The sequence below is a fragment of the Choristoneura fumiferana genome, chromosome 7 (genome assembly GCF_025370935.1).
Source record: "Choristoneura fumiferana chromosome 7, NRCan_CFum_1, whole genome shotgun sequence".
Classification (NCBI taxonomy): Eukaryota; Metazoa; Arthropoda; class Insecta; order Lepidoptera; family Tortricidae; genus Choristoneura; species Choristoneura fumiferana.
In genome coordinates this window covers 4,573,189-4,599,475 of record NC_133478.1, presented here as the reverse complement: position 1 = coordinate 4,599,475, position 26,287 = coordinate 4,573,189, and the positions used below count along the sequence as shown (strand labels likewise).

The window sequence follows — 26,287 nt, the reverse complement described above, 5'->3', positions numbered from 1 at the left end:
AAAAATTAGGTTTACAAAGTTCCACCAGTTTGTTATGCCTTAATTTGGGGACCTAAGTAACTTTAAACAGTGCTTGCTAACCTAAAGCTAAATGCCCACGAGCTAAGCGCTAGAAAGTGATCTTACTTTGATGGTTTGTAACCGGATCGTACTCGTTTTGAACATGAAACTACCGTGAGACTCACTCATATTAAATATAATGACCCGGATAACTCACGTCTTAAATCGAGTTTAGCTCGACATGTTTCGGGCTAATCCGTAGCCCTTCGTCTTCGGAGCAACGCGACTCAGCGGCTGCTGCAACACGCGCACTGCGCGCCGCCGCTCTGATCGTACTCGTATTTGCACCAATTAATACCTACCAACATATTATAAAAAACCGGCAATTCTCAGTGGGCAATTCGGTATCTTCCATAGTTTGGGCCGGCTGGGGTGAGGTCAACATATTTTCTAGATCTTTAATTTTTGTTTATCATCAGAAAACATTCATCTAAATATACTATGTTCGGCTCTCGAGTTTTTCTGTCACGTATTCCAAAATCATGACAATCTGGTTTCTAAACCCTGTTTCCATGCTAAGTCTGTCTCTAGGTATTAAACAAATACTATTTCAGCTTTTTTGATCCTTAATCAGGCAGTTTCCAACGAACTTTGCACCCTTATTAATTCTAAGCAAATGAACGTATACTTCAACTTGAAATTATTATTATAGATAAACTTGAAATTGTTCTCATAAGTTTCCCTAGTTTGTCAAATAAACAGAATTACAGCTTTCAACTGAAACCGAGCGCTACTCTACATAGGCTTGAAAATACGGCGAAATGCTTTGAGAAATGGATGACAAGGCAGTGGGTCCCGCAATTGATTTGGCGCGGGCACTGCCGCGTTCCCATCAGTTTTACTCGTTTTTTTCGCACAAATTATGCTAGAAGATTATGGAGCATAATTCAAATTAAAGTGAAATTACGGTAAAACGATTTTAACACGAACTGGGGGGCTACTACGAAATTCCAAGTTCGTGTCGTTCCGTCCCTGTGACACTTGTACTAAAGTGTTTAATACGATTACCCGCATAATACGCCATTTTACGCCGGTCCCTGCAATTTTAGGCCTATTTTCATACGTTTTTTCACGGTTAACACGACTCGCTTCCCGCTTAATATGCTATCTAAAATTATATTATTATTAGCCACCTTGCATCGTAGTTCAATGTTACCTTACCAGCTTATGTATTCTGGTGTAAAAAATTGGGACTAACCATGTCGTACTAATATTACGCAAGGGGACGCGATTCTGGCGACACTTCCTCCTGTCCAGATACTCGTCAGTTTGTAGCCCTGACTAAGCGATCGGCTAATTGGTTCGTACGGTAAAGGACTTTAATTCATCACCTTTTCATTGTTAATTAATGCGATGTCACTTTGACGTTTACTGTGAAATGGTTCCATGGTGGCCTATGAATTGAAGTCCTTGACCGTATACCTTAGATTTACACTACCTACACTTAGATTTGATTTGTTTTAAGTTTCAATTGTTGTGAGTCTTAAAATTCATATCTTCATTCGCGTTAGCGTTAGTTCAGTGGTGTCGAAAATAAAAGAAGCAATCACTGCAAGAATAAAGAGTCATAGAAAGACCATATTAAAAGTTTACGATGAACAATCAGAAACAAAAATCAGGTAGGTACTAGTTTTTTTTTCACGTTTACTACGATTTCCTGGTTAAGACGTATTTTTTGCTAGGTCCCCTCAAAATCGTCTTAAGCGGGTTCTACTGTATTTAATACGAGAGTGAGAGAGATGGTACGATACGAACTTCAATTTTCGGATTTCAGAGTAGGCCCTCCGATAGAAACGCCGAGCACTTGATACATATGTTTATGAAATTATCGTTCGAATAAAAAGGCTTTTTGCACGCTTCCTGCTATAGGGACCTCCTATGCGAAGTTTAGTAAATATCTTAGTTAAGTAATACTTAGATATATTATTATAATATTTAAACACGCCTTACATGTTACGGATAATCTAACAATCCATAATTATTTAGTTTTAAGCCTATCTCTGGCTTTCAAAGTTGAGAGGTCGTACTGGAAATTTCACTTTTTCCCCAATTAACTATGCTTTCTATTTCCAAAAGCTAAAGAGTGGGCGCTTTAAATTAATTTCTGCCTGCGGAAAACGTTTAGATCAAAGACTTAGGCACAATTTCTTACTTTAAGAAATAGGAGGAACATAATTAAGAAGGTTATTTTACCAATGAAATGTAAAACAAGATCGTGAAACTTAAAGTTTTAATATTGTGCCTGTAATTATCTATTACTAGATGAAAACCCGGCTTCGCTCGGGTAAAATGTAGACTCATAATAATATGTTTGAAAAAATTTTTTGCCAGTAAAGACTGTCGTACTTATCGAAAAATCTGACGTATATTCCCAGCCTTAATTATTATCACAAACACTTTAACGGCTAACCTACGTATCGGTATTTCACCAGTAGATATTTCTCCTAAATCTTATTTGCCCAAATAACTACGTAGTCAGTCCCAAAAGTTCTGTCACAAATGAAAATAATGATAAAAACAAAAGTACCAATCAGTTTTTAATAAATTATATACCAATTTAAAGTACATTTAATAAAAAAATAAATTTAAGTACTTAAAATTATTCAAAATGACTTCCTTTGTTTTTAATACAGGCCCTTAATCGGCGCAGCCAGTCGTCTATCGCAGCACGCACCATTTTCATGTCTATTTCAGCGACTGCTTTTCTTAAAGATGACTTCAGGCTCTCCAAATTTTTATGGGGTTTAGCACAGACCTTCCCCTCTAAGACCTGCCAAATTTTAAAGTCCAGAGGATTAAGGTTCGGACTGGAGGAAGGCCAATCTTCGTGTCTTATAAAGTCGATTTTTTGACGGCCAAACCAGGCTTGAGTGGTCTTGGCTTTGTGTGCTGGCGCAGAATCCTGCTGGAACACAAAATTATGACCTGAAAATAGCGTGTTGGGCAGATCTTTGACATGCTTATCCAAAACCGTCTCTTGGTACACTTTCGCACTGATTTTGTCCCCTTTTTCGCAAAAATGAACCTCAGTTGGCCCGTAATAAGATCAGAGAATACTCTTCAGAGCTCCTAGCGTACACTCTATCATTATGTTTATTGTACTTCTCTTCAATATCGAAAATCTTTTTGTCTGTAAAGAGGATATCACGGTGTCGATTTTTCGCGTACCGCTTTAACAACTTCCGGGATCTTTTAAACCTTATTGTTTTTAGACGGGCATTAAGTAAGTGCCCACTCTATTTTTTGTATGCTCGCAGACTAAGATCTTCGTTTAAAACCTTTTTGACGGTTTTTCTACTGACACCCATCTGCAAAGCCATTAACTGCTGTTTTCGGACAGGATTTCTTGCTATGCGTGCCTTGATCGCTTTGATCACTGCTGGTGTTTGTACGAAGCGAGGCCGGCCAATTCTTTTCTTGTCCTCAACACTGGAGACTTCATTGTACCTGTCAATCGTACGGTACACAAACCTAAGCGTTATATTTACATTTTTGAGCAACTTGAAAATGGTACTTGGCGAGTGCCCACAGCGGTGCAATGCTAAAACAGCTATTCGGTTTTCTTTCAACGTCCACTCCATCGTGAGAAATTGCAGCGAATGACTGTTTATTGTTTTAAAATAATTGACAAACATTCAAAAATGGAATTCAATCAAATTTTCTTGTTGTTTCTTTAAAAAAATATGGCTCTGTCCATCAGAGGACAATTTTGCCAGTGTCTAGTAGTTTTTGCCGTTGTACGGTAAAAAAATTCTAGAAAACGAAATAGTTTAGTTTAGTTTAGTTTATTTATTCATTCAATACATCATTACATTATAATTTACATAAATGTCAGTTATAAGAATTTGTATTGAAATCGTCAAAGGTAATATGATTAGTAATAATTAAAAAAAAAAAAAAAAAAAAAAAAAAAAAAAAAAAAAAAAAAATATGAGAGGTAATGGTGGATGAACGATGACAGCGCGAAAAAAAGCCAAATTTTCTTAAAATCATGTTTTAAATTTAAAAATAATGTGCCAGTGACAGAACTTTGGGACCGACTACGTATGTCTGTCTCATAATCAAAGAAATTAGACCTAAAGGGCCCCATATAAGGTACGATCCGTCTGTACGATCGATCTGATGAAAATCGACGAATCGTACCGTGTGTGGGGCCCTTAAAAGGTCACAATGGAGAACGAAATGCAAACCTGTGACACGTGATGACGTGTCACTCACGCCACTTTGATGTGATGACTTTGACATGTTTACTTCGCAACGCCATTATATATACTCAGTAATTTATTCCATTTTTTATTGAAAATACTCGCTAAATCCGAATTTTCTACCTACAAGTTGTCGACTCGGAACAAACGTCAACAACTGAAGATAGTTGATATGATATCGACTCTTTGCTGATTCAAAGAGTCCTTATGCTCATCGTTGAACTCTATGTACTTTATATTATTACTACTATGAATTGTCAAACTGTCAAGTTGTGTCATGTAAAATTTCTAATTGAATAAAGCCTAGCTTTATGTAAAAGGTTTATTTCCGTATTATTACAATTTATTCAATTAGTAAAATGGATAGATTCTTACGACCCGAACGTTTTGATGGTGACCCATCATTAAATACCACCGCGCCTGAGTGGGAACACTGGAAGCGGACCTTCGGAAACTTTTTGACCGCTCGTGAAGCCGCGTCCGCCCCCGCTGCAACGGATGTTGGCGCACCTGCTGCTCCTGCTCGTCTTCTTGACGCCGTCAAGCTACAACTGCTAGTGAACTATGTTTCGCCGCGAGTTTTTGCATACATCAGTGATTGCACAACGTATGCTGATGCCATCGCCATCCTGGATGCCTTGTATGTAAAACTTAAGAATATAATATACGCTAGACATGTACTCGCGACGAGGCGCCAGCAGTCAGGAGAATCTATCGACACATATCTTCAGGCACTCAGACAACTATCTAAAGAATGCCAATTCAATTCCGTGGACGCTGAAACGAATAGAAGTGATAGCATACGTGGAGCTTTTATAGCCGGGATCAATTCATCTAACATTCGTCAGAGACTGTTAGATAAAGCCAAACTTTTTCAGAAATCAAGACCCGCTCCCTGAGCTTATAAAGGCCACTTCACCTTTTGAGCGTCTTAGTATAGATTTTAAGGGCCCGGTCCCAACAAATACCAAGAATCGGTTTATACTTACTGTCATCGACGAATATTCACGTTTTCCATTCGCCTTTCCATGTACTGATGTAAGTGCGAGGACTGTAACCATGCATCTGAATTCGCTTTTCATGATATTTGGTATGCCGGCGTATATACACTCCGACCGGGGATCGTCGTTTATGTCCTCAGAAGTTAAAGAATTTCTTCACTCACGAGGTATCGCTACGAGCCGCACTACCGCCTACAACCCCCAAGGGAATGGCCAGGTGGAAAAATTAAATTCAACACTATGGAAAACAGTTCAATTGGCTCTACGGACCCACAATTTGCCGAAGGAAGAGTGGGAGAAAGTCCTTCCATTCGCTCTACATTCCATACGCTCACTGCTGTGTACGGCAATTAATTGTTCACCACACGAGAGGATGTTCCGGCACAGCAGACGCTCTCCTAACGGAACCTCGATGCCTACATGGTTGACTGGAACAGGGCAGGTTCTTCTACGCCGCTGTGACCGAGCCAGCAAATATCAGCCCCTAGTGGAAGAAGTGGATCTGCTAGAAGCAACGCAGATTATTCATATATTCGGCTCCCTGATGGCCGTGAAACAACCGTGTCAAATAGGCACCTAGCCCCGATTGGAGGTCAGGGAGAAATTATTGCCCAAGAAACAGAACCTGATTCTAATACGCGAGAATCCCCAATAATTACCCAAGATATCAGCCCCGAGCACCAATCTGTGTCCGGAAAAGACAGCTTTACACCTCCTCAAAATGTTGAACAGACACAGTCTGAAGTGGCTCCACTGCCAGAGCCAGAAACGTTGAGGAGACCTGCCAGGGCTCGAAAACTGCCGCACTATCTCAAGGATTACAGCATGAGCGTGTGCTGTTCTGGTAATTGTGGAGGAATCTTCTGAGCCGCGGAGAATGATATGATATCGACTCTTTGCTGATTCAAAGAGTCCTTATGCTCATCGTTGAACTCTATGTACTTTATATTATTACTACTATGAATTGTCAAACTGTCAAGTTGTGTCATGTAAAATTTCTAATTGAATAAAGCCTAGCTTTATGTAAAAGGTTTATTTCCGTATTATTACAATAGTTATAGTTGAAGGTAGTTGGTGATAGTTTTGAGTTTTGATAAGATCCATTCAAGTTTTCCGGCAAGACGTTTCGTTTTACACAGTCACATGAGTCACAGTTCTTTGTAATGGATACTTTTTTGGCGTGACGCACGCGATGTGTTGAAGGCGAGCCGTATCTAAGAGCTAGCTAGTATGAAACGGAACGTTTATTAACTACCCAAGATGGCGACTGCGGTTTGTTTGTCAGTGCCATTAGAATTTAACGAAATTCTCCATAATCCGAATTTTGCGGATATATGTTGTCGACTCGGATCGACTAATTTTTTACGCTCTTCAATTTGATGTGCATTTCGTTCGAGTCTACCGTACCCCTGGACGAAATTATTAATATAGATTCAAAGTCGTAACGCTCTTATAAAAAGGTTATGGTTGCCGGTTGAAGATCAATAGTGAGAATTCACGACGGTTTTCTTAGGAAAATAGTGTGGTGTGGTGTGGCTTACTCTTGCTTTCCACACCGCAGAATTTTATTTCGACTGCCTGATTTAACCCTGATTCAAGCAAGACTATCTTATTGTATTTTTTTTTTAATTTTTGGACTTTATGGTAACAACGAGGCTTGAATCATTTAACATGAATTTACTTGAGTAACGCTTCGGGTAGCGTACAGTTCTTAGATAACTTTTCAAGTGTACTATTAGTTATGATTCAAAATTATATTTACCCACTTGTGACGGATGGCTGAATAGGCAACCGGAGTCTTAGTCATGGAGTCCCATTAAAGCATGTGCTGCTCTAAAAATAACTGAAAGCCGTATCTATACTAACCAATATGGACCCAGTCATCTTTGTATCCAGCGTCGAGACGTGCGGATCGCACCGCCTCTCGCAAAGCGTGTATCACCACTGAAGAGAGGCACAGAGCTGGCTCGCCCGTGGCTGTAACACAATATAACCTTTTATCCATTCTAGTAAATTGCATATCAAATAATACCTTATCCTCATGAACTCAGGAGACCCACTTGCTCGTTTGCCATCCAGCAGAATAAAAAAAATAGCTTATTTAAATGGTAATAGCAATAGGCAGACCATATATATAACACGGAGAACAGATGCTCGTCGGGGCCGAGAAGTTCTCAAATGAAGACTGCGGTCCGAAAGCGCCGCATAGGACGTCCACTCACGAGTTGGACGGATGACTGGGTTTAACCCGCAGGTACGCGGTGGATGCAGGCCGCTCCCAACCAAAGCAACTAGAGGTAAAATGTATATGTCCAATAGTGGACGTCCTACGGCTGATATGATGATGATGATGACTAACGCTTTGAAACGGTAATTTAGAATATCTTTTTTTAATTAGTTCAAATAGTTTCAATAACTTAGAAAAGTAAGCCAACGCGATTTTTTGCAAATGAACTGCTATTTAGTTGAAATAAATCAAGTTATGTACCTTGCAGGTTCATACTGCCATGGAAAAAGATTCAATTAATTCATATGTAAAATTAAAATAGAATTATTTTTAATTCTATATTTTATGATCTTTGTCGATTCACATCTAAATGCTTCTTACAAAGTATCTTGTAGAAATCTCTAGAGAAATTAGCCTTTCTACATGTAATCTCCGCCTGTCGATGTCTGTGATATCCTAAGGTATTTATATTATAAGCCTAAGTAAAATGGCAATGATGAAGGTACCTTTAGATTGAAGGACACCATAAGGATTGCCAGCGTTTCTCTTAAAGTATACCCTGAAATCAGCAGGTATATCTTTGATCCCCGGTGGCTTGTAGGTCCATGTGCGGTCGGTAAGCAACCTACCGGACTCAGGGTCATAGATCGTCTTCTCAGACGTAAAATATCCAAGGCCCATGACAAACGCACCCTCAATCTGAAAGTTAAGGGTACCAAAACACAACTTAGATAATAGTCTACTTCAAAAAACACCAACACAAAAAACTATACTTTCTAGTTGTTATCATATCATAGCTGATGTTTAAAAGTGTTAAAAATTTAATATATATATAATCATTCTACGGATGGCGAAACGGATCAAATTTCATGTTAATCCTCTGAATTTGTGTCACAGAAATACATTATTTAATAAAAAAAAACTAACTTGTCCTATGTCAATTTCTGGACTCAAACTTCTGCCAGTATCTTCCAGCAAGTCGACTCTTCTGACATCATGGTTTCCTGTCAAAATATCAACTTCCAACTCTAAAGCAACCACTCCATAAATAAAATATGGCTTCACTCCGTCGTTATTTGAAAACATATGTGAAGCTTGTAGATCTATTCCGGCTTTGAAAACTTTTTCAACAAGCTCCTCCCATGATGGTTTACCCATTTTTTCTCTTATAGGTTCAAATCTTTTTATTAAAATTTCACATGCTTTCATTGTAGCAAAAACTACGCACTCACTTCCGATGCTAGCACCAGTTGTCATGGTATTGGGAGAAATGAAGCTTGTGCTTGGCTTGATGCTTACTTTGTCTAGCGAAACCCCGAGTATGTACGCAGCTACTTGAGCAACCTTTGTGTTAATACCTTGCCCCATTTCAATACCTCCATGAGTTATAACTACCGACCCATCACCATGTAGAACGGATACGATGGAATTGTAATTGCCAAAGTAGAAAAGCTCGTACGTCATTGGTATTATTTTCATTGCCCTTTTTCTCCATCTGTTATTTCCATTGAAGCCGACTATTTCTTTCAGCCTAGCTTCATAATTCGAGTCTTGTTTCAGTTGATCTATTAATTCGGGAATCGGATTGTTTCCTTTAGCCATATTTTTAGCCCTTATTTCCATTGGGTCTTTGCCAAGATTATGAGCTATTATTTCAATTATATTTTCAATCATAGCTACACCTTCAGTTGATGCTAAAAATGCGTAAAAAATAGTTATTGGTATATGGAAATCTATTGCGTTTAATATTATGGTAAAAGAATTTATTTTTTTACGGAAATCTACAAGAACAAAAAAAATACAAATTACTTACATGGAGCTCTACACCAAGTATTTGAGGGTGTGTCAGTTTCGACACTATTGGCTTCAATATACCATCGTTTTGTGTCATAACAATTAAGAAAATGATTGAGTGTCAAATGTCCTATCGTTTCATTTGGTGCACATCCATTGTCTTGATAAAAAATGTTCCTCAAATACTGTATTTCACCTTCATTGTTAACTCCAACCTGAATACAGTGATAACAGTTTCTACAGCCAGTAATATTTATTTTTTAATGTTATGTGTCTAATTCACACTATATTACCTCGAAGTTAGAATGTGTTGGTATTCTTTTTCCAGCTATTTTAATATTGGTCTGTAACGGTACGACGAATCTGCAGGTTTTGCCTTGTAAGTGGGAAACGATTGCAGCTGCGCAGGCAATTTGAACGGACCGTGTTATTTTTCCTCCATATGAGCCGCCAACTCTGCGCACGATGACGTTAACACTAGAAGTGGAAAAACAAGTTAATAGGGAAAGGCAAGAATCAAAGCAGAAAGTTAACATCAAAAACTGTGTGGGAATACTGGGAATAGGTATCAGCTGGATTATTCTACATCTTCAGAAGTCTAAATAATAATAATTGGCTATCTACATATAGGAGGGTAATGATACATCTTGCTTTGGTACAAACCTATTTGCGGGCACCTTCAGACATTGTGCAACAGCCACATTAGTCAAGTCAAGCCACTGCGTTGCAGAGTATACTTCGATACCATCCTCGGTCGGTTTTACTACACATGTTTGTGGCTCCATATAGTAATGATATTGCGTCTCCAAATTCAATTCGCCTTTAAGTACCAGCTTCACATCATGGCCAACATCAACAGGTTCTACTGTTTTATTATTTGTTACTCTTTTGGAGCGCTCAGGAGACTTTAGGACGTCTTGTGGAGTTAAAAGTGGTCTATTTTTATTAATTGAAGCATATTTAACTTTAACTAGTTTTGCTGCCCTGTTCGCTATTTTTTCTCTATTTGCCACTATAATAGCGGCAGGTTGGCCATAGAACTTTACTTCTTTGGAGCATAAGATTTCTTCAGTAGCTTGAATTAGCGGCACGTTTAGAGGAGTGAATACGTTGTCTCCTGGTATATTTTGCGCAGTATAAAATGCTACAACACCTGTTATTTTCTGAAAACAATGAAGTATTCATAGAATTATACAGTAATTTGATAAGTTTAAATGTTTATATATACTATTTTTTGTTGAAAATCATATGATGTCGCAGCTTAGATTTAATTGTTGTTTCTCTTCATTCTTGATTTATAAGTTACTTTTGAAAATGTTATAATAAAACGATTTGTTTATTGCTTACCATAGCTTCAGTCGCATCAAATCCACTAATAATACTTCCAGAATTGGCATCAGCACAGACAAATGCTCCATAAACTTCTCCGACCTTCGACGGCAGGTCATTGGCAAAGTTGGCTTCACCGCTGCATTGCACTAAAGCCTCAATTTTAGGAACGGGTTGGTTAAGGGGCCACACAGATTTATCAGTATCAAACATTTGGGTTCCTTTAGATGTGTTCCTCTTTATTGCTGTCCCACCGGAACGATGTTTGGGATCTAGTTTATCTTCCGGGCATAAATATAAAATTGCCTGAAAAAAATATTCACTTATTTTTAAGAATAGTTCTTATTGGTTATAAATAAATGCAGTAAACTTTTGTAAAACTAAAAGCTTGTTTAGTTTAGTAGAGATAAATAAAAATGAATTCAAGATATACCTTGTAATAGAGACTAACAGCTAGCATCCTTCTATAAGCAGCAGAAGGTTCCGGCGGAGCTTCTTCAGGCAATATTTCATCAAATAACGACTTTGCCGCTATTTGCAAAGTTTCATTAGTAAAAAGATCTTTGCCAATCAATAAGGCTTCAGTTTTGCTGGCGTGAATGAAGCTGGCTGATATGCTGCCAAATATCATCGATACTTTTTCTATGATAGTAGTGTCACGTTTGAATTTGAACATGAAACCTGCATTGACGACAGCGTGAGCATTTTGAGATCGTGGCATGATCTAAAAAAATTGTGATAATAATTTTACCTGATTAGTCATGATAATCGTTAAGATGGTGTGATTCTAGAGCTATATAGGTTCTGTGACTGCTCGTTTATGTACATAAAATTCTACAGAATTAACTTAAACACATTTAACTGTTGAAAACACTTGCCTTGTAAGTTTTTACAGAGCAGCATTTTGAAAGCGGCGGAAGCATAATGTTGAGTATGATTTTTCGTTTCATATTCATTTTAAGGAATTCCGGTAGTGTCATTGTTTTCGATTTGTGTACTCCTTCAGCTTAAAAATCACATTTAATAATATTACGAGATAGCCTTAGTATCGTGAGACAAATTTCGCACGCCTAGATCTAAAGCGATATCAAATAAAAATAATTGAGTACTATTTTAGTTTAGACTTACGTACATTTACTTTCTGAAAGGCCTAAAAAATGTCGTATTTCAATCTAGATGTGCAATTTGACGTTACAAACTTGCTTGAGGTTGGCTCATTCTGACTAAATGTTATTATAAATCCGAAAATGAGAAGAAGAATAGCAGAATTTATATTTTAGAGAATTATATAGTGACAAGAATCTTGATGAACGTGGCGAAAAACGGAACTGACGCGCTTATATCTTTCAAAACTTATTTTTTTACAGTTTGCCGTGAATATCGTGTTTTGTATCTTTTGTTCTTGGTTTTTAGTTCGTATTTTCCTACTAAAGCACTAACAATTTAAAACTAAAAATAATATTTTCATTTATTTATATAAATGATATAAAGCGCCCTCTTACAGACGTTTATCACGTTCATTAAGATATTTATCGAATTGTAGCGCCCACTAGCCTCAACCCTGCCAAAAACACCTTTATTGTTAAAATAGCCAAATAACCGAAACAGTTACTTAAATTGTGAAAAGAGGGCCCATTAATAAATTTCGAAAAAAATAATAAGTCAAAATAATAACCGTGAAACTCACTCATATTTAATGAAGTAAAACCGGATAACTCACGTCGACTCGACACACGTCAAAACATGTAGAGCTAAACAAGTTTTAAGACGTGAGTTATCCGGGTTTATTTCATAAAATATGACAATTAGTTAAAATTGTGTATACCAAATAAACTACCAACCAATTGTCAACATCGCTCCTACAGTTTCGAACAGTAAAAATAGATCAGATTGAAAATCATTATGAAAATACTTCATATACAAATTTCCTCCAATAGTTCCAATCTGCAAAAGAACACAATACATTCAATTTAAAATACATTGTTCAAATACAAAAAAATTACAATAGATTTTTTTACTTACTAACATTTCTCACTGGTATATGCGCTACCAAGTCCATGTGTTCATGAAACTGTTTCAGATACGAAAATTCTTCGTTGCGTGAAGAAAGATCGAGGAAAAGCTCCATCATGTCAGTCAGGGTCATCCCAGCCCCAAGAATCAGGTTCACATCTATGACGTATCCTTTGATTTCAGCCACGCTAAATATGTCAATCACATTTGAAGGATAGCTTTCAACATGGTATACACCTACAAAGTAAATACATGCTATGTATTTGGCGTTAAGTCTTATAATGTTTTTGAGTTATAAAAAAATGTTTACCTTGTCCAGTGTTCCCAGCTATCAGTTTATATTCCTTACACATTGCCATAATTTTAAAAACATGCTCAAGTGTAAACGCCTTATACCATTTTTGCGCTCCGTATTCTAAAACAGTAAGTTTGTTATCGGAATCTTCAACAACACACCAATCATCTTCAGGGGTATCTTTATCTTGATTTAAATTTAGTTTTCCTAGAAGAATATCATTTTCTTTGTTCTTATGTGGACATTTTTTGGTGCAATTAACTCCACAGGGCTTGAACATTCCTAAATCTTCCAAATCTGTCAGTTTATCTACAAGATTGCAGTCAGCATCTGAAGCGAAGGTCTTAAAAGCATCTGCAATCGGTCTGTATCCTGTACATCTACATAGGTTCCCGGCAAATGAGTTTTCTATTTCTTTCGTAGTTAATTTCCCATTCTTAGCATTGTACAAACTGTTGAAGATAAAAAATATTGTAAATACTTGTATTGTGCAATCTTTGACTATGTTTAATAGATGTACGTCTATTGTACATAAAAAATAATTTTGATATCTATGAGACGTTAATTTAATTTAAGTAGTTTGAATTACTTCTTCGGGCCAACACGTTTAAACGTAGTCAGTCAATTAAATAAATAAAACTAATAAGGTGGATCGCAAAAAGCAAGGTTTTACTTTAACACTTGCAAAGTTACGCCATTTTACGCCACGCCTGATTCCATTTTTAAGGTTCCGGAGCCAAAATGGCAAAAACGGAATCCTTATAGTTTCGTCAAGTCCGTCTGTCTGTCTGTCTGTCTGTCCGTCCGTATGTCACAGGCATTTTACTCGAAAACTACAAGATGTATCTCAATGAAATTTGGAGTAAAGATGTCTTGTAAAAGCCGCTATTTAGTTTTGTAGTTAAATTACAAAAATAAATATGTATAGGGGGGGCACTCCATACACGTAACAGAAATTGAAAAAGTTTTTTTTTAACTGGCATCAACGAAAAGCTCTTTTGAAAATATTTAATGTAAGGTTTCTCAAAAAAAATGATTAAGTGATGAATTCCGGAAATAATAGCTCCCAAAGTAGCATAAGTTGTGCCCCGCCCTCTCTATCTTGTAAACCAAAAAAATATGCTAAAACATGAAAATACTTTCAAGGAAAATTGGTTTCAACATGATCGGGTATACCGTTTTACCGCTCAACAAAAGGACGTAAGTGCCGTGAAGATACTTGTTTTTTTTTGTAATGGCTACGGAACCCTATTTTGGGCGTGTCCGACACGCTCTTGTTTCTTTTACTGTTGCCTCCCGCTTTACTGTACTTTTATTAGCCTAACCCGTCGGCAATTATTCGGACCAATCAATGTAACTGATCCAAACTTAACGGTTGAAGCACAAAGTTTGATTTGCATTAATAAATAGGAGCTCGGCACAAGTTTATAATTAATTTTCATCTTTATTTAAGTTTGTTACCTACCTGTACATATTCATGATCCATCCTGGAGTGCAGTATCCGCACTGGGTGCCGTTAAACTTGGCCAGTCTTGTCTGGATGTCGTGGTAACCCATTGTTCTATTACCAATCCCTTCCACTGTGGTGATTTCCCAGCCGTGGCATGAAAGGATGGAAACGAGACACTGCGAGGTAGAATGAACTTGTTGTGAGAAGACAATTTGCAGGTTGAAATGAAAAGTGACTGATGAAGTACATAAAAAAATTCTTTGAACATTATTGAATGTATGTCATCTTTAGGGTTCCGTAGTCAACTAGGAACCCAAATTACATGATATTTACATCGAAAGTAACGATAGAGCCATATTACCAAAAAAATAATTGAAATAATTTATGATAATGTAGAATTTAAGATACTCAAAAAACTGTTTATATATAGGTTTTGTGCTAGTGCTGCTCTCTGAAGGCAGAAAATTGCAGTAATATTCCTATAAACCGAAGAGGCCTCCTAAAACTACCCAAGGCATGACTTATGTCCTATACTGCGAGCCATTCTTTTAGTTGACTTCAAAATTATTGTTCTAACTTACAGAGTTGACAGCAAACGTCCTCATCTCATTGGTGGGCGGCGCGGCGGCGCGTATGGCGACGACGCACGCGCCGCAGCCGCCCTCGTGGCACATCGCTTTAGTGCCGCGCAGGTCCGCTACGGTACGGATGAATTCGTTCAGAGACACGTCTGGACCGTACTTTCCGTCAGCTAAAACATATATATTTTTTAAATAGCCTTATTTTTTGTCTTGTTGCCAGGAATTAAGAGTCAGATGCAGCCTTTTCTTGAAAACGCGTCTCCATAATTTGCGGATCGGAATTATTTCCAAAATTTCTGTCCATGATATAATCATTAACTTTATAATACGCCTTAGATATTAATGTCTTCTTGACAATAGATCTGAATTTTGTATCTGTTTCATTTATAATATTTTTGGAATTTTATTACTCATAAAAAAGTATGCAATTTCCCAGAAACGACTTTTTGGTTTTAGCCAGTCTGTAAGATGGAACTTTAAGCTTCCCTGTGTTAAGGGTTTTAAGTAAGTAATTTAAGTTTATACGCGTACCTACTGAACCGTGATGACCTAAGGGGTTTTAATAGTGGCTAGTAATTTTCCAAAAAAAGTACCACTTGTTTATTAAAAAAAAAAAAACTGGAAACTGTTGATTACTATCAGCAAACAACTAACAAGCGTGGTTTAACTGTGATTTTCCGAAACGCATTCAATTTCGCCTTCACTTTAAAGCAAGACTTTCAAACCATACACAACAACAAGGTCAAGAAGAACAAGAACAAAAGTTCATACTATAATTTGAATAGGGCATTGCTTTTCCTTTGACATTATCAAACTCGTTTCAGGAAAGAAGTATATTTAGTTTACTCGACGTCGAGACTGAGACTGTCCAGTGAGGAGATCCATTTTTTTTACAAAGATTGCTATCCTTTATATGGGCCTACCACCTCGCCCACAGCATCGATTTTAATACCTAGTATTTTTTTATAATTTTACTTTATAATTTTCATTATAGTTAGGTGTCCCTATATAGTTTCATTATAAAATTATATAGCCATTTTTACTACATTATTTTTACTTTAATATCAAAAGTTATAAGTTTTTTTTAAGTATCAATCCGTCTCTTACGCACCGTAGGAGACAGAAAGAGAGACATACAGTGACACATGAGTTAAAATTGAATTTTCTACTATATGGAACAGAGTTTAAAATGGAAGGTATAAACGGGAGGTAATTTTATTTTTAACAATAAACAAAAACAAACATAATAAAACATAAACTACAGGTAGAAAATTTGGCCTAAATCGCCGTCAATGGGCAAGGTGCCTAGAAGGCTGGCCGTATTTCTTCGCTGTATAGCGATACTTATTCGCTCTGCGATATAGTGGCCAGCCCTCTGAAAGAAAGAAGAAAGAAAGAAAGAAAATAAATTTATTTAACGCCATAAAAAACAAACATAGGAACAAACATAGAACAAATAAAGACATACATGACGCTAAACAGGTCCCCACTCAGCATAATGCCACGGCAAGCCGTGGCGCTGATTTTCAGTGAGGACTCTGGGCGCCCGAGGTCTCTATTGGATGCGTCGACAAATCTTTTAAATAGCAATTTACATTATTCAATCACAGTGTGATAAGATAAATAAATAAATATATTCAAATCGCAAATATACTATTTCATAGACGAGAGTAGTGTTAAGCTGGTGATCAAGCTCTAAAATCCTTAGACATTATTTGCAAATGGTGATTTCCAAAGTTCTGGACAGAAAAGGTGTTGATTTTATATTTACTTTTATAAGAAATACGGAATTAAGGACAGTGATTTATTGTTAGACCGAACTAACTTACCTTCATATTGTTTTCCATTTATTTTGAACAATATTTTGGACATTTCTAGTTTTTTTTGGTGTTGCAACTGAAATTAAACAGAAACGATTAAAATAAAATGTTGAGCACTCATGGCTACATCAATAATGTATGCTGCATTAATTTGTAGTAATGTCAGTCCATCATTTATGTGTCATTTTCTTGTACAAGAAAATAATCTTTGTTTGAAATTACATCGTGGTCGTTATTGACGTTGCATTATAAACAACAGTGTCAAATTTCGTGACTCTATCTAGATTTCAAATTTCATCGAAATCTGTGCAGCCATTCTAGCATTAAGGAGTAACAAACGAAAATTCCCGTGGGAATTACCGAAACGGTTTTCATTGACGTTGCCAAACAACCATCCCGAATTTCATGACTCTAAGCCAAGTGGTTGTTATTTCGAGATTTTATCCCTATCCCGTGGGAACATCGGATTAAAAAGTACTTAGCTTATGTGTTATTTCAGATGTTCAGCTATCTACTTACCAAGTTTCACCCAAACCCCTTTAGCCGTTTTAGGGTGCAGGAGTAATATAAATAAATAAATATCACGGGACAATTCACACCAATTAACCTAGTCCCAAAGTAAGCTTAGCAAAGCTTGTGTTATGGGTACTAAGCAACGGATAAATATAATTATATAGATAGATACATACTTAAATACATATTAAACACCCAAGACCTCGACAAACATTCGTATTTTTCATACAAATATCTGCCCCGACACGGGAATCGAACCCGGGACCTCAAGCTTCGTAGTCAGGTTCTCTAACCACTAGGCCATCTGGTCGTCGCACATACATACGTATGCACATACATATTATATTGACAAGCTTTAGCATTTACAAGGAGTCTCGGACCATGGAGCTTAATTTAAATCGATTCAAGTCGCATAACTGAGCTACTTTTGTTCTGCTACTTTTATAAAATATCCCCATACTTAATTGTTTTTTTTTTCATACAAATTTAATGTAATTTTCAATGTATGCGACACAATACTAAATTGACGGCACATTGATAAATGTTTATCTTAGAGATGTCAAATAAATGTCAAAATATTTCAAGACCCCCAGCCACTAGCTGCTAAGACCCAGCGATAAAACCGCCATGTCCGAAACACTGATTTAACAATTAAACTTTGTGGATCAATAAATGATCTAAATTTAAGTTTTTTTTAAATGTTACAAAACAAAAGTAGATGAGTGTCGAGAGTAGAATCGAACTTTGAATTTAAAACCCCATGGTCACAGACACCCTGTATAATATTAGTAGGAAGAAACCATTGTAAAATGTAGATAAGGTATCTACACGTCATGTAGCCAATCACACAGACACAATCCTAATCCGCTCACAATGATGCGGCCATACAATTCCGTATGCTCAATTTTAATCTCACAATCCCTTTGAAAGCCGACGCTCATTAACAGTGCAATTACTTTTGTTAAATTACACTTTGCTGTGTAATTTATCTTTGTTGAGTCTGTAATGAAGGTAGCAACCTTAGTAATTTGGTTACGGAGCAATCTGTTCATAGCTAACATTTTGTTATACTAATTTGGAGATTTGATGACACAGGTCTGTAGCGCGGATAATGACAGCACATGTAAACAAACATCCGTTAAAACAGTTGACACTTGTCTCCTATCGTGCGCCGCGGTTTTCTCTGGGAATCTTTGAAACTGCTTGTTTTACGAGCTTTCATCATCATCATCATCATATCAGCCGTAGGACGTCCACTGTTGGACATAGGCCTACCTCATATTTAACCAGGTCGTCCGTCCATCTTGTTGGACGTTCTACGATGTGCTTGCCGATCCGCGGTCTCCATTTCGTTGTCAAATTTTGTGATTTAATTTTCTTAGTAAAAAATAGGGTTGGATCGAATTTTCCATATTTTAATTTTGGCATTAAGACAGATCATACTTCTTCTCGACTTCTTCTCTGTTTTGACAGCTGTTACACCACTCCATCCGCTTAGTAGCAAACGCTTCCTACGATTCACAAACCACGCCGATTTTACTGGCATTTTACAAAAACGCGTAAGATACAACGTGTGTCAGATCTTAACTCGTATGTACCGGGCTGACAACAAGACACTGCTTGACTGGTGTATTACTGCCATAACAGATTCAGCGTGATATATTAGACGTCTGCAATATCATTTAGTAATATCAAGTCTAATATATCAAACACTAACAACATATCAACTACGTATGTATTGTATAGGCGCTCCTAGTTAGTGCCTTAATGAGGGCTATCGCGTATGAATTCGCCGCTAGAGGCGCTAGTGGGACGTGAGGTCTCCGAAATGTCAAATCTCATAGTTTTGGGTGAGCACCGCGGGTTTATTTATAATTAGAATCATTTTGTGAATATTTTGCATTACGAGTACCTGAAATTAATTATGGCAATTATGCGTTACGGAGCAATGAATGTCTGTGTTTTGCGACAGTTTTGTCTTTCGGAAACTTTTGTCCTCCCTTTTATTCCGAAAAAAACGGGACTACGCAACACTGTGGTTGCTCGATATTTTCATGGTACGGTTTTAAGGTGTATTAAATAAATCGTGTCCAATACTTTTTGTTAACCTGACGGACTAAAAAATATTTTTTTTATCCGGTAACTACCCAATTGTAGGTTTAATTCATTGTTCCGGTTACATGAAACATCCGATATACGTATAATGAGATACTATCGTATGTGCCATTGTTGCCTATACGGCATTGGAACTAGCAATATTCAATTTTGTATTCTCTATTGGGCATCATGTCCAACTTACTACCTCCAACGAACCAGTCTTTCACATTATATGCAAAGATATTAGTATTTCAAAGAAAAATTGCAGTAAGATTCAGAGAAAATATATTTGCAGAATAGAATACTACCTTCTTAAAACTATAAGTCTCTAGTCTAGTCTGTTTGAAAACTCGACGTGTACTCTTTCATGTATTTACTTACAATAAAAGATTCTATGCAGCATGTTCTGGACATTGCATTCTTTACGTTACGAAGCATGATATTGGGTTTCTTGTTGCATCTTCCTGAACAAACCTAAAGCTTTATGTCCATGCACTAATAGCAACAATAGGTTATTGAAGATTTCTGTGACGTTTATAAAGTTGCTGTTTTGTGTTGATGCTAGCAAAAGCCCGTGACTCTGTTTGATATAAATATGCGTCAATAGCCAAGCACCAACAGCTGTACCTGCGCTCCAACTTTTGCTCCGGCCAAAGCGAGGTGTGGTGTTCCGTCGTTTTAGGGAAGCACGAAAAAAAAAACACCAAATTGTTAATTTTATTTTCTTAATCTTATGTCAATTGTAATAATTCTTTCATTTATTATTTGTGTACCTACAATGAAAGTTGTATCTTAGTCTCACGGTGCTTCAGTTTTACTGTTATACAGTAAAAAATATTGAAATAAATAAATGTAGAAGACCATATAGCCTAGTTGATAGTGACTCTGACTAAGGGCCTGGATTCAGATCCCAGTAGAGACAGACACATTATTCACACGAAAGAAGGACAAAGAAACAAACGATCACATTTATACATTTCAGTTAGGACAATAATGATCACTTTAAGCTTTGAAGATGGAATTTGAGAGAAGATAGTGTACCTATTTACTCTAGGAATTGCAGCTCCGAGTTGCTATTGTAAAGCCAGTGCTTCGCGTACCGTTTTATTGTAATCCAGTCAAGATATTTTATCCGGAGAAGCGACGCTGATACAGAATACAAGAAGAAGTTTGATTTACTGCACCATATTTCTGTGAACTCCTTCCTTTCTGTTCAGTCACTTGTTTAGAGTTTACGGATATTTAAGAGTGCAAAAAGTTCTTGTAATGTAACTATTTTAAAACACAAACTCGGTAGTTCCTATTTTTGATTTATTGTACTTGTATTAACATTGTACTTCATTTCAGACCAATGCGGATAATAATGATGGGACTATAATTGTAATTACTATGAAGATCTCATAGGCTTAGAATCAGGCAACGGGCGATAGAATTAGTTGAAGAAACAATAGTTAGGCTACATTTTTCAAAGAACAGATAATCGTTGTAGGAGAAAGAATCACGAATGGTGACCAGGAACAAAACAAACGAAATGGACGGATGACCTGATTAAAGCAGCGTGGGTTTCCAACCGAAGCAACTGCGGAAATGATGAGTACAAAGTTACCGTGAGACGCAAAAGAAGTTGCGGGTACAGCTAGTACTTCATAAGTACCTACAGCCCGGTACAGTTTTATTAGTGTTCTTAAACACAAAGTGCACTTTCCAACTATAATTTGTCGTCACAGAAGAGCTTATTTACATAGGAGATCGATGGTAGTTACGTCTTTTTGCGTTAAGAAGTATTGTGCTCTGAGAATTCCAAGAACCACGGAACTCTAATGAATTTAAATGGATGTAGTTTCTATCCCTAAGGACAGCGGGGCTACTACAAAATTCACAAATCGAAGTTCGTGTCGTTCCGTCCCTCTGAGACTTACTGTTTAACACGAGATTGAGAGGGATGGAAGGTACGATACCAACATCGATTTTCGAATTTCGGAGTTTCTGAATACGTTACTGCGCAGGTTAACTTATTTTGCAAGTTTTCTTAGTTTTAATTTGATAGAATAGGTAATAAAGGAATCCTATTTGCTTTAGACGCGTTTACCTTTTTAACCGACTCCATAAAAGGAGGAATTTTATGTATATTCCCCGATTTATCGGAGATTGCTGCGTGATATTGTAATTGCGTGAATTGTAAGGCAAGTTAATAGGAAAAAGTAAGAAAGGGTGGAAAGTAGACACCTTAAGAATCTCTGCGCTCTCTCGATGTCTAGTAAACTAGTAACTGTGTTTCACCCACTCCATCACATGTATGCAGTAACTTAGTGTTAACTGGCAAAACGAAAAGTACACTTGCCTTATTAATTAGGTCTGTTATATAACACAACTTATTAAATTCGATACCAACTTACGAGTTCTAGCATACAATGCTTCTGTGATTGATGTTTGAATGAAAGAGATTCATCTACTATAATGCCCAAGCATTTTATTCGGTCAGTAATTTTAATCACGGAACACACACACTGGCCAACTGTAGGAACATCAGAATAATGAGCAGAGCCTGGAATTTTCACGGCATTTTTGATCTGTTGTAGTGACTTCTCACTTATCGACTCTACCTAAATAATATCGATAATTATATTATCGTAAAATAATGTATGTAAACTCTTTTTTTTTGTACAAAATAAGTAAACAAACACAATTTACAAACAATGCGATATATGTACAAAGGCGAACTTATCCCTTTAATGGATCTGCACCAGTCAACCTTTAAGTGGATGAGAGGAGCAATATTAATCGTAACATCTTTTATCTCATTAGTGGAATACTTACTAGCACTACAGCAGACTTTGAATATGAAATTGAGCAGTCGATGTGCAATAGAGATATATAAATATGGATTACCATAATATATTTATGTCCCGTCTATCCCACTAGTCCCATTGAGTTGTCCCATCATGGGACTACTGGGATGATTACGTCCCAGTTGTCCCATGGGACAAGTGGCACTAATATTTTATTTCACATCGACTGCTCAATAGTTGATTGGAAAAGATCGCTCTTTAATGATAAAACCGTCTATTGTTGAGCTCTACTTTAATCATTTTTAACATGTTGTGTATCGATATATCGATAATGAATAACGGAAGTTGATAAGTGACTAGTCACTATGTCAGATCAAAAATGCCGCGAAAATTACGGGCTCTGATAATGAACAAATAACGAAGAGCCAGCTTGCGCAGACATACATTTGCGAATTGAATACTAAATTATAGTTAACTTGGTCCACCACTATCACCACCACCATTTCACCCCGATATTCCTAGGGGATCTACGTACAACCTTAAAATTTTAACCGCTATGTCTAGGACATGAAATTTTGCTAATTCTTCTTTTGTTGTGTTGTGTTCGTTATTTGTCTGTCAGGAGAATGTTGTTAATGGAAGAAAAATAAAAATAAAAATTTAGAAAAATTACAAGGGGGTGAAGCCGCAGGCAAGAGCTAGGTTGGGTATATATAAATTTACACTCACCTAGTTTTCAAGTTAGTTTTGAAGTTTACCCGGTTTCGATTGTTACTTGATTAAATATTTGCCACGTAATCAAATAAACTAAATTTCAATTTACACGTGTTGTTGTGCCAAACGACTCCCAACTACAATGTGTATATGCTAGCAGATTTAAATGACTTTATAACCTCCATGGGGTGGAATAACAAAGAATTCGATATTGTTTTTGGTTTTTCACTGCCACTCATAAGTATCGTCATTATCTTCTCATTGTTGAGTTTGTGCTCTAGAAGTAGCGGGTACCTATTGGATTTTTTTACAAGTGTTTAATGTCAAGTAGGTATTATGTGCCTTTGGAAAACCTGCGCTTGGCTAAAGCCGATCGAAAAGTACTCAACACGAGCTCAAACGGCCGTAAACACTCATTAAGTGCTCAGTGGAGGCTGCAGATGAGGAAGAATGAGCCCTATAAATGGGGTAACAGTTTAAAAGAAAGAGTGAAAAGACGAAGAAGAAAAAAGAAAGAAATTACATACGTTGAAGGTATTAAAGCACCTGATATAGTTTAATATAAAATTTGCTTGGAGGTTTCTGCGGCTTTTTGTAGAATGTGAGACATGTACCTAAACAATGGAAAGTAAAATAAATTAAATATGTAATTTATACATATTTTATACAACAATGAAAGGTTGTTGACAAAACGGTAGAGCACTGTGTTTATCGAAGTGACAGTTGACCCAATTTCATCAAAAATAAAAATTTATTCACATAAAATGTCACAATTGGCATCATTGAGTCAGCATTATTCTAAAATGGTTTAATAGCATATTATATTGAATCAACGCGCAAGTAATACAACATTATAGCAACTACTTTGAACCCTCTATAATGTACGTGCCCTAGTATGGCAATAATGTAGTACTATGCTCCTTTACGAAAACAAATGTCATCATAATCACCATGTCAGCCGAAAGACGTCCACTGCTGGACATAGGCTCTCCCCTCAGACCGGTCTTGCGCTTTCCGCATCCAACGCGATCCCGCGATCTTAACTAGGTCGTCACTTGCTCCATCTTGTTGGAGGCCTACTGACTGCTAGGCTCGTCTCCCGGTCCGCGGACGGCATTCGAGAAACTTTTGACCACATCGGCCATCAGTCCTGCGAGCAATGTGCCCCGCCCACTGCCACTTCAGTTTCGTAATTCTTCGGGCTATGTCGGTAACCTTAATTCTACTGCGGATATCATCATTTCTGATTCTATCCCGCATAGAAACACCGAGCATAGACCTCTCCATAGCCCTTTGAGTGACTTTAAGCTTCCTAATGAGGCCCATCGTTAGCGCCCACGTCTCAGATCCGTAAAACAAATGTAAATTCAGAGAAACAAAGAAAAATCTACCTATTGTCTTTTTTTGAATACTTTTTAATAATAATTAATCAAAATTATAATTACCTACTATTAAGGAACATAAAAAATAATATGGCTGAAATAGATTGAGCCAATCCAATATAGGACTTCTATGTTTTCTTATGTTTTGTTTTGGTAATCCGAAGTTCTTGAGCTGTGATGGGACTGTTGTAAAGCTGACATCTTAGTGAGCCATTCGACATAATATCGACTACTTTGAACATAGCATACCTCCACTGATCACATATTCGTCCCCTATGATTTAGGAAGTACAGCCTACAAATCACTATAGGTAAACAAATTTACTGCCACGCTTTGTTGGCCAGTTGGGCAGTTTTGTTGTTGGACAGTTTTTACATAAAGGTTGCTAATTTTGAAGCAACAAAACGTCTCTGTATATTGCAAGCTTTTATTTAGATGCAATAATGTTTTCGCATTTATATTATTATTGGGATCAAAACCAGGTGCGGCTCACTCCGCGATTTTATTTTCCGCTACAAGTAGATGTCTGGGGGCCCCCTAGAGTGTGCTATTCCACTACACGTGCCGCGTGCGAGTCAATACGAGTTAAATGCGATGGACAGAGCGGCACGATTCTTATGCCTAAACGTTACTTTTGAACGGCAGTGAGACTTCTTTCTGTACTTTACTTATTCTGTTGTGTGTCAAAATGACCTTTCATGGTAAGATAAGATAAGATAAAATAAAAATATTTATTTGTTAAAACCCGAGTTACATAAAATACAGCTGTTCGGTTTCATTTCCTGTAACACTGCTAGCTTTTGCCCGCGGCTTCGCCCGCGTGGAATTCGTATTATAGCGCGCTGTTCCCTCGGAAACTGTACATTTTCCAGGATAAAAAGTATATCACTCTCTGGCCCATAAATCCCTATGCCAAAAATCACCCGATCTACGTGAAAGGCGGACAAACGTACAAACACACACACACTTTCATATTTATTACATTATTAGTATTAGTATGGATTCTCGTACGAAGATCACTTAGTTGTGTCTACAAACCTTTCAAGACTTTCATTCTTGTTTTGATACCATTATTAACCTTTAAAAGAACCTTTTAAAGACATCTCATTGAGATAAAGGTTCTGAATAAACATAGGTGTACCATAATTAATTATTTGTTTCTCTGAATAAAGGAAAAGTCACTCCCCGGGCTGCATGTTTTGGTGGGTAGCGGGCTAGTAGCAGGATAATGGAGAGGTAGTGAAATGTCTTTTAGAAATAGCCTTTTGAAACAGGTCTGTAATACTGTTTACAAAGTTTTGCGTTTCCAACATTATAGTATTATTAAAAAACCGGCCAAGAGCGTGTCGGACACGCCCAAAATAGGGTTCCGTAGCCATTAAGAAAAAAATAAGTAATATTTTTCTAAGGATTTCGTATTTCATACCTTAGGCTGCTATTTACTCATAAACTACTAATAATTCTCAAGCAAACTTAGCCGTTATAGTTTTCCTTGAAAGTTTGATATACTTGCTACCATCCTGAATTTTTTCAAATTTTTCTACCCACCGGTATAGATTTTAGAGGGGGGGACGCTCGATTTTAATGAAAATTTGCACTTTAAAGTTGAAAAAATCACCCCCACTTTACGTCTATGGGAGGTACCCTAAAAAAAATATTTTTGAATTTTGAATTGTACTATTTTGTCGGCATAGTTTACCTTTATATTCGTGCAAAATTACAGATTTCTAGCATTGATAGTCTGTGAGCAAAGCCGCGGACGGACAGACAGACAGACAGACATGGCGAAACTATAAGGGTTCCGTTTTTGCCATTTTGGCTCCGGAACTCTAAAAATACCGTTCTTTGTTACGTATAATAGTAGATAGTACAACTAGAGCATAAAACGAGCTATTTTACCCGAGACTTTCATAAAGCCACCCAAGCCTGTACGTGAGAGTGGATTGACATTAGAGGGGAAAATAGGTTTAATGCTCGAGTTTTACACTCTGCTTTCACTTCGACTGCGAGGAAATTA

General features: G+C 37.0%; 1 protein-coding gene across 3 annotated transcripts; it reads right to left on the bottom strand.

Moving 5' to 3' along the window:
• Nucleotides 1-160: 160 nt before the first annotated feature.
• Nucleotides 161-23,013, bottom strand: LOC141429382 (xanthine dehydrogenase-like). 3 transcript variants are annotated; one of them, XM_074089675.1, is made up of 17 exons: nucleotides 22,904-23,013; nucleotides 16,785-16,851; nucleotides 14,956-15,125; nucleotides 14,390-14,550; nucleotides 12,940-13,376; nucleotides 12,643-12,866; nucleotides 12,458-12,560; nucleotides 11,495-11,622; nucleotides 11,050-11,340; nucleotides 10,635-10,922; nucleotides 9,951-10,450; nucleotides 9,581-9,764; nucleotides 9,307-9,502; nucleotides 8,421-9,187; nucleotides 8,000-8,192; nucleotides 7,133-7,243; nucleotides 161-358 (listed from the first exon to the last, which is right to left on the bottom strand). In XM_074089675.1, the coding sequence occupies exons 2-17, from the start codon at nucleotides 16,825-16,827 to the stop codon at nucleotides 288-290; spliced, it is 3,867 nt and encodes a 1,288-aa protein (XP_073945776.1). In that variant the 5' UTR covers nucleotides 16,828-16,851; nucleotides 22,904-23,013; the 3' UTR covers nucleotides 161-287. The 3 variants fall into 3 exon arrangements, with proteins under 3 accessions (XP_073945776.1, XP_073945777.1, XP_073945778.1); XM_074089676.1 differs by lacking the exon at nucleotides 16,785-16,851; XM_074089677.1 differs by lacking the exons at nucleotides 14,956-15,125; nucleotides 16,785-16,851.
• Between the last annotated feature and the right edge of the window lie 3,274 nt (nucleotides 23,014-26,287).

Bases quoted from the DNA above. Each gene is read 5' to 3' on its own strand.
- LOC141429382 (XM_074089675.1), bottom strand. From the start codon at position 16,827: ATGTCCAAAATATTGTTCAAAATAAATGGAAAACAATATGAAG. The intron at 12,561-12,642 runs GTTAGTAAGTAA...GTTCTTTTGCAG, and splicing joins CGCATATACCAGTGAGAAAT to ATTGGAACTATTGGAGGAAA. The intron at 10,451-10,634 runs GTAAGCAATAAA...CATTGTTTTCAG, and splicing joins TTGATGCGACTGAAGCTATG to AAAATAACAGGTGTTGTAGC.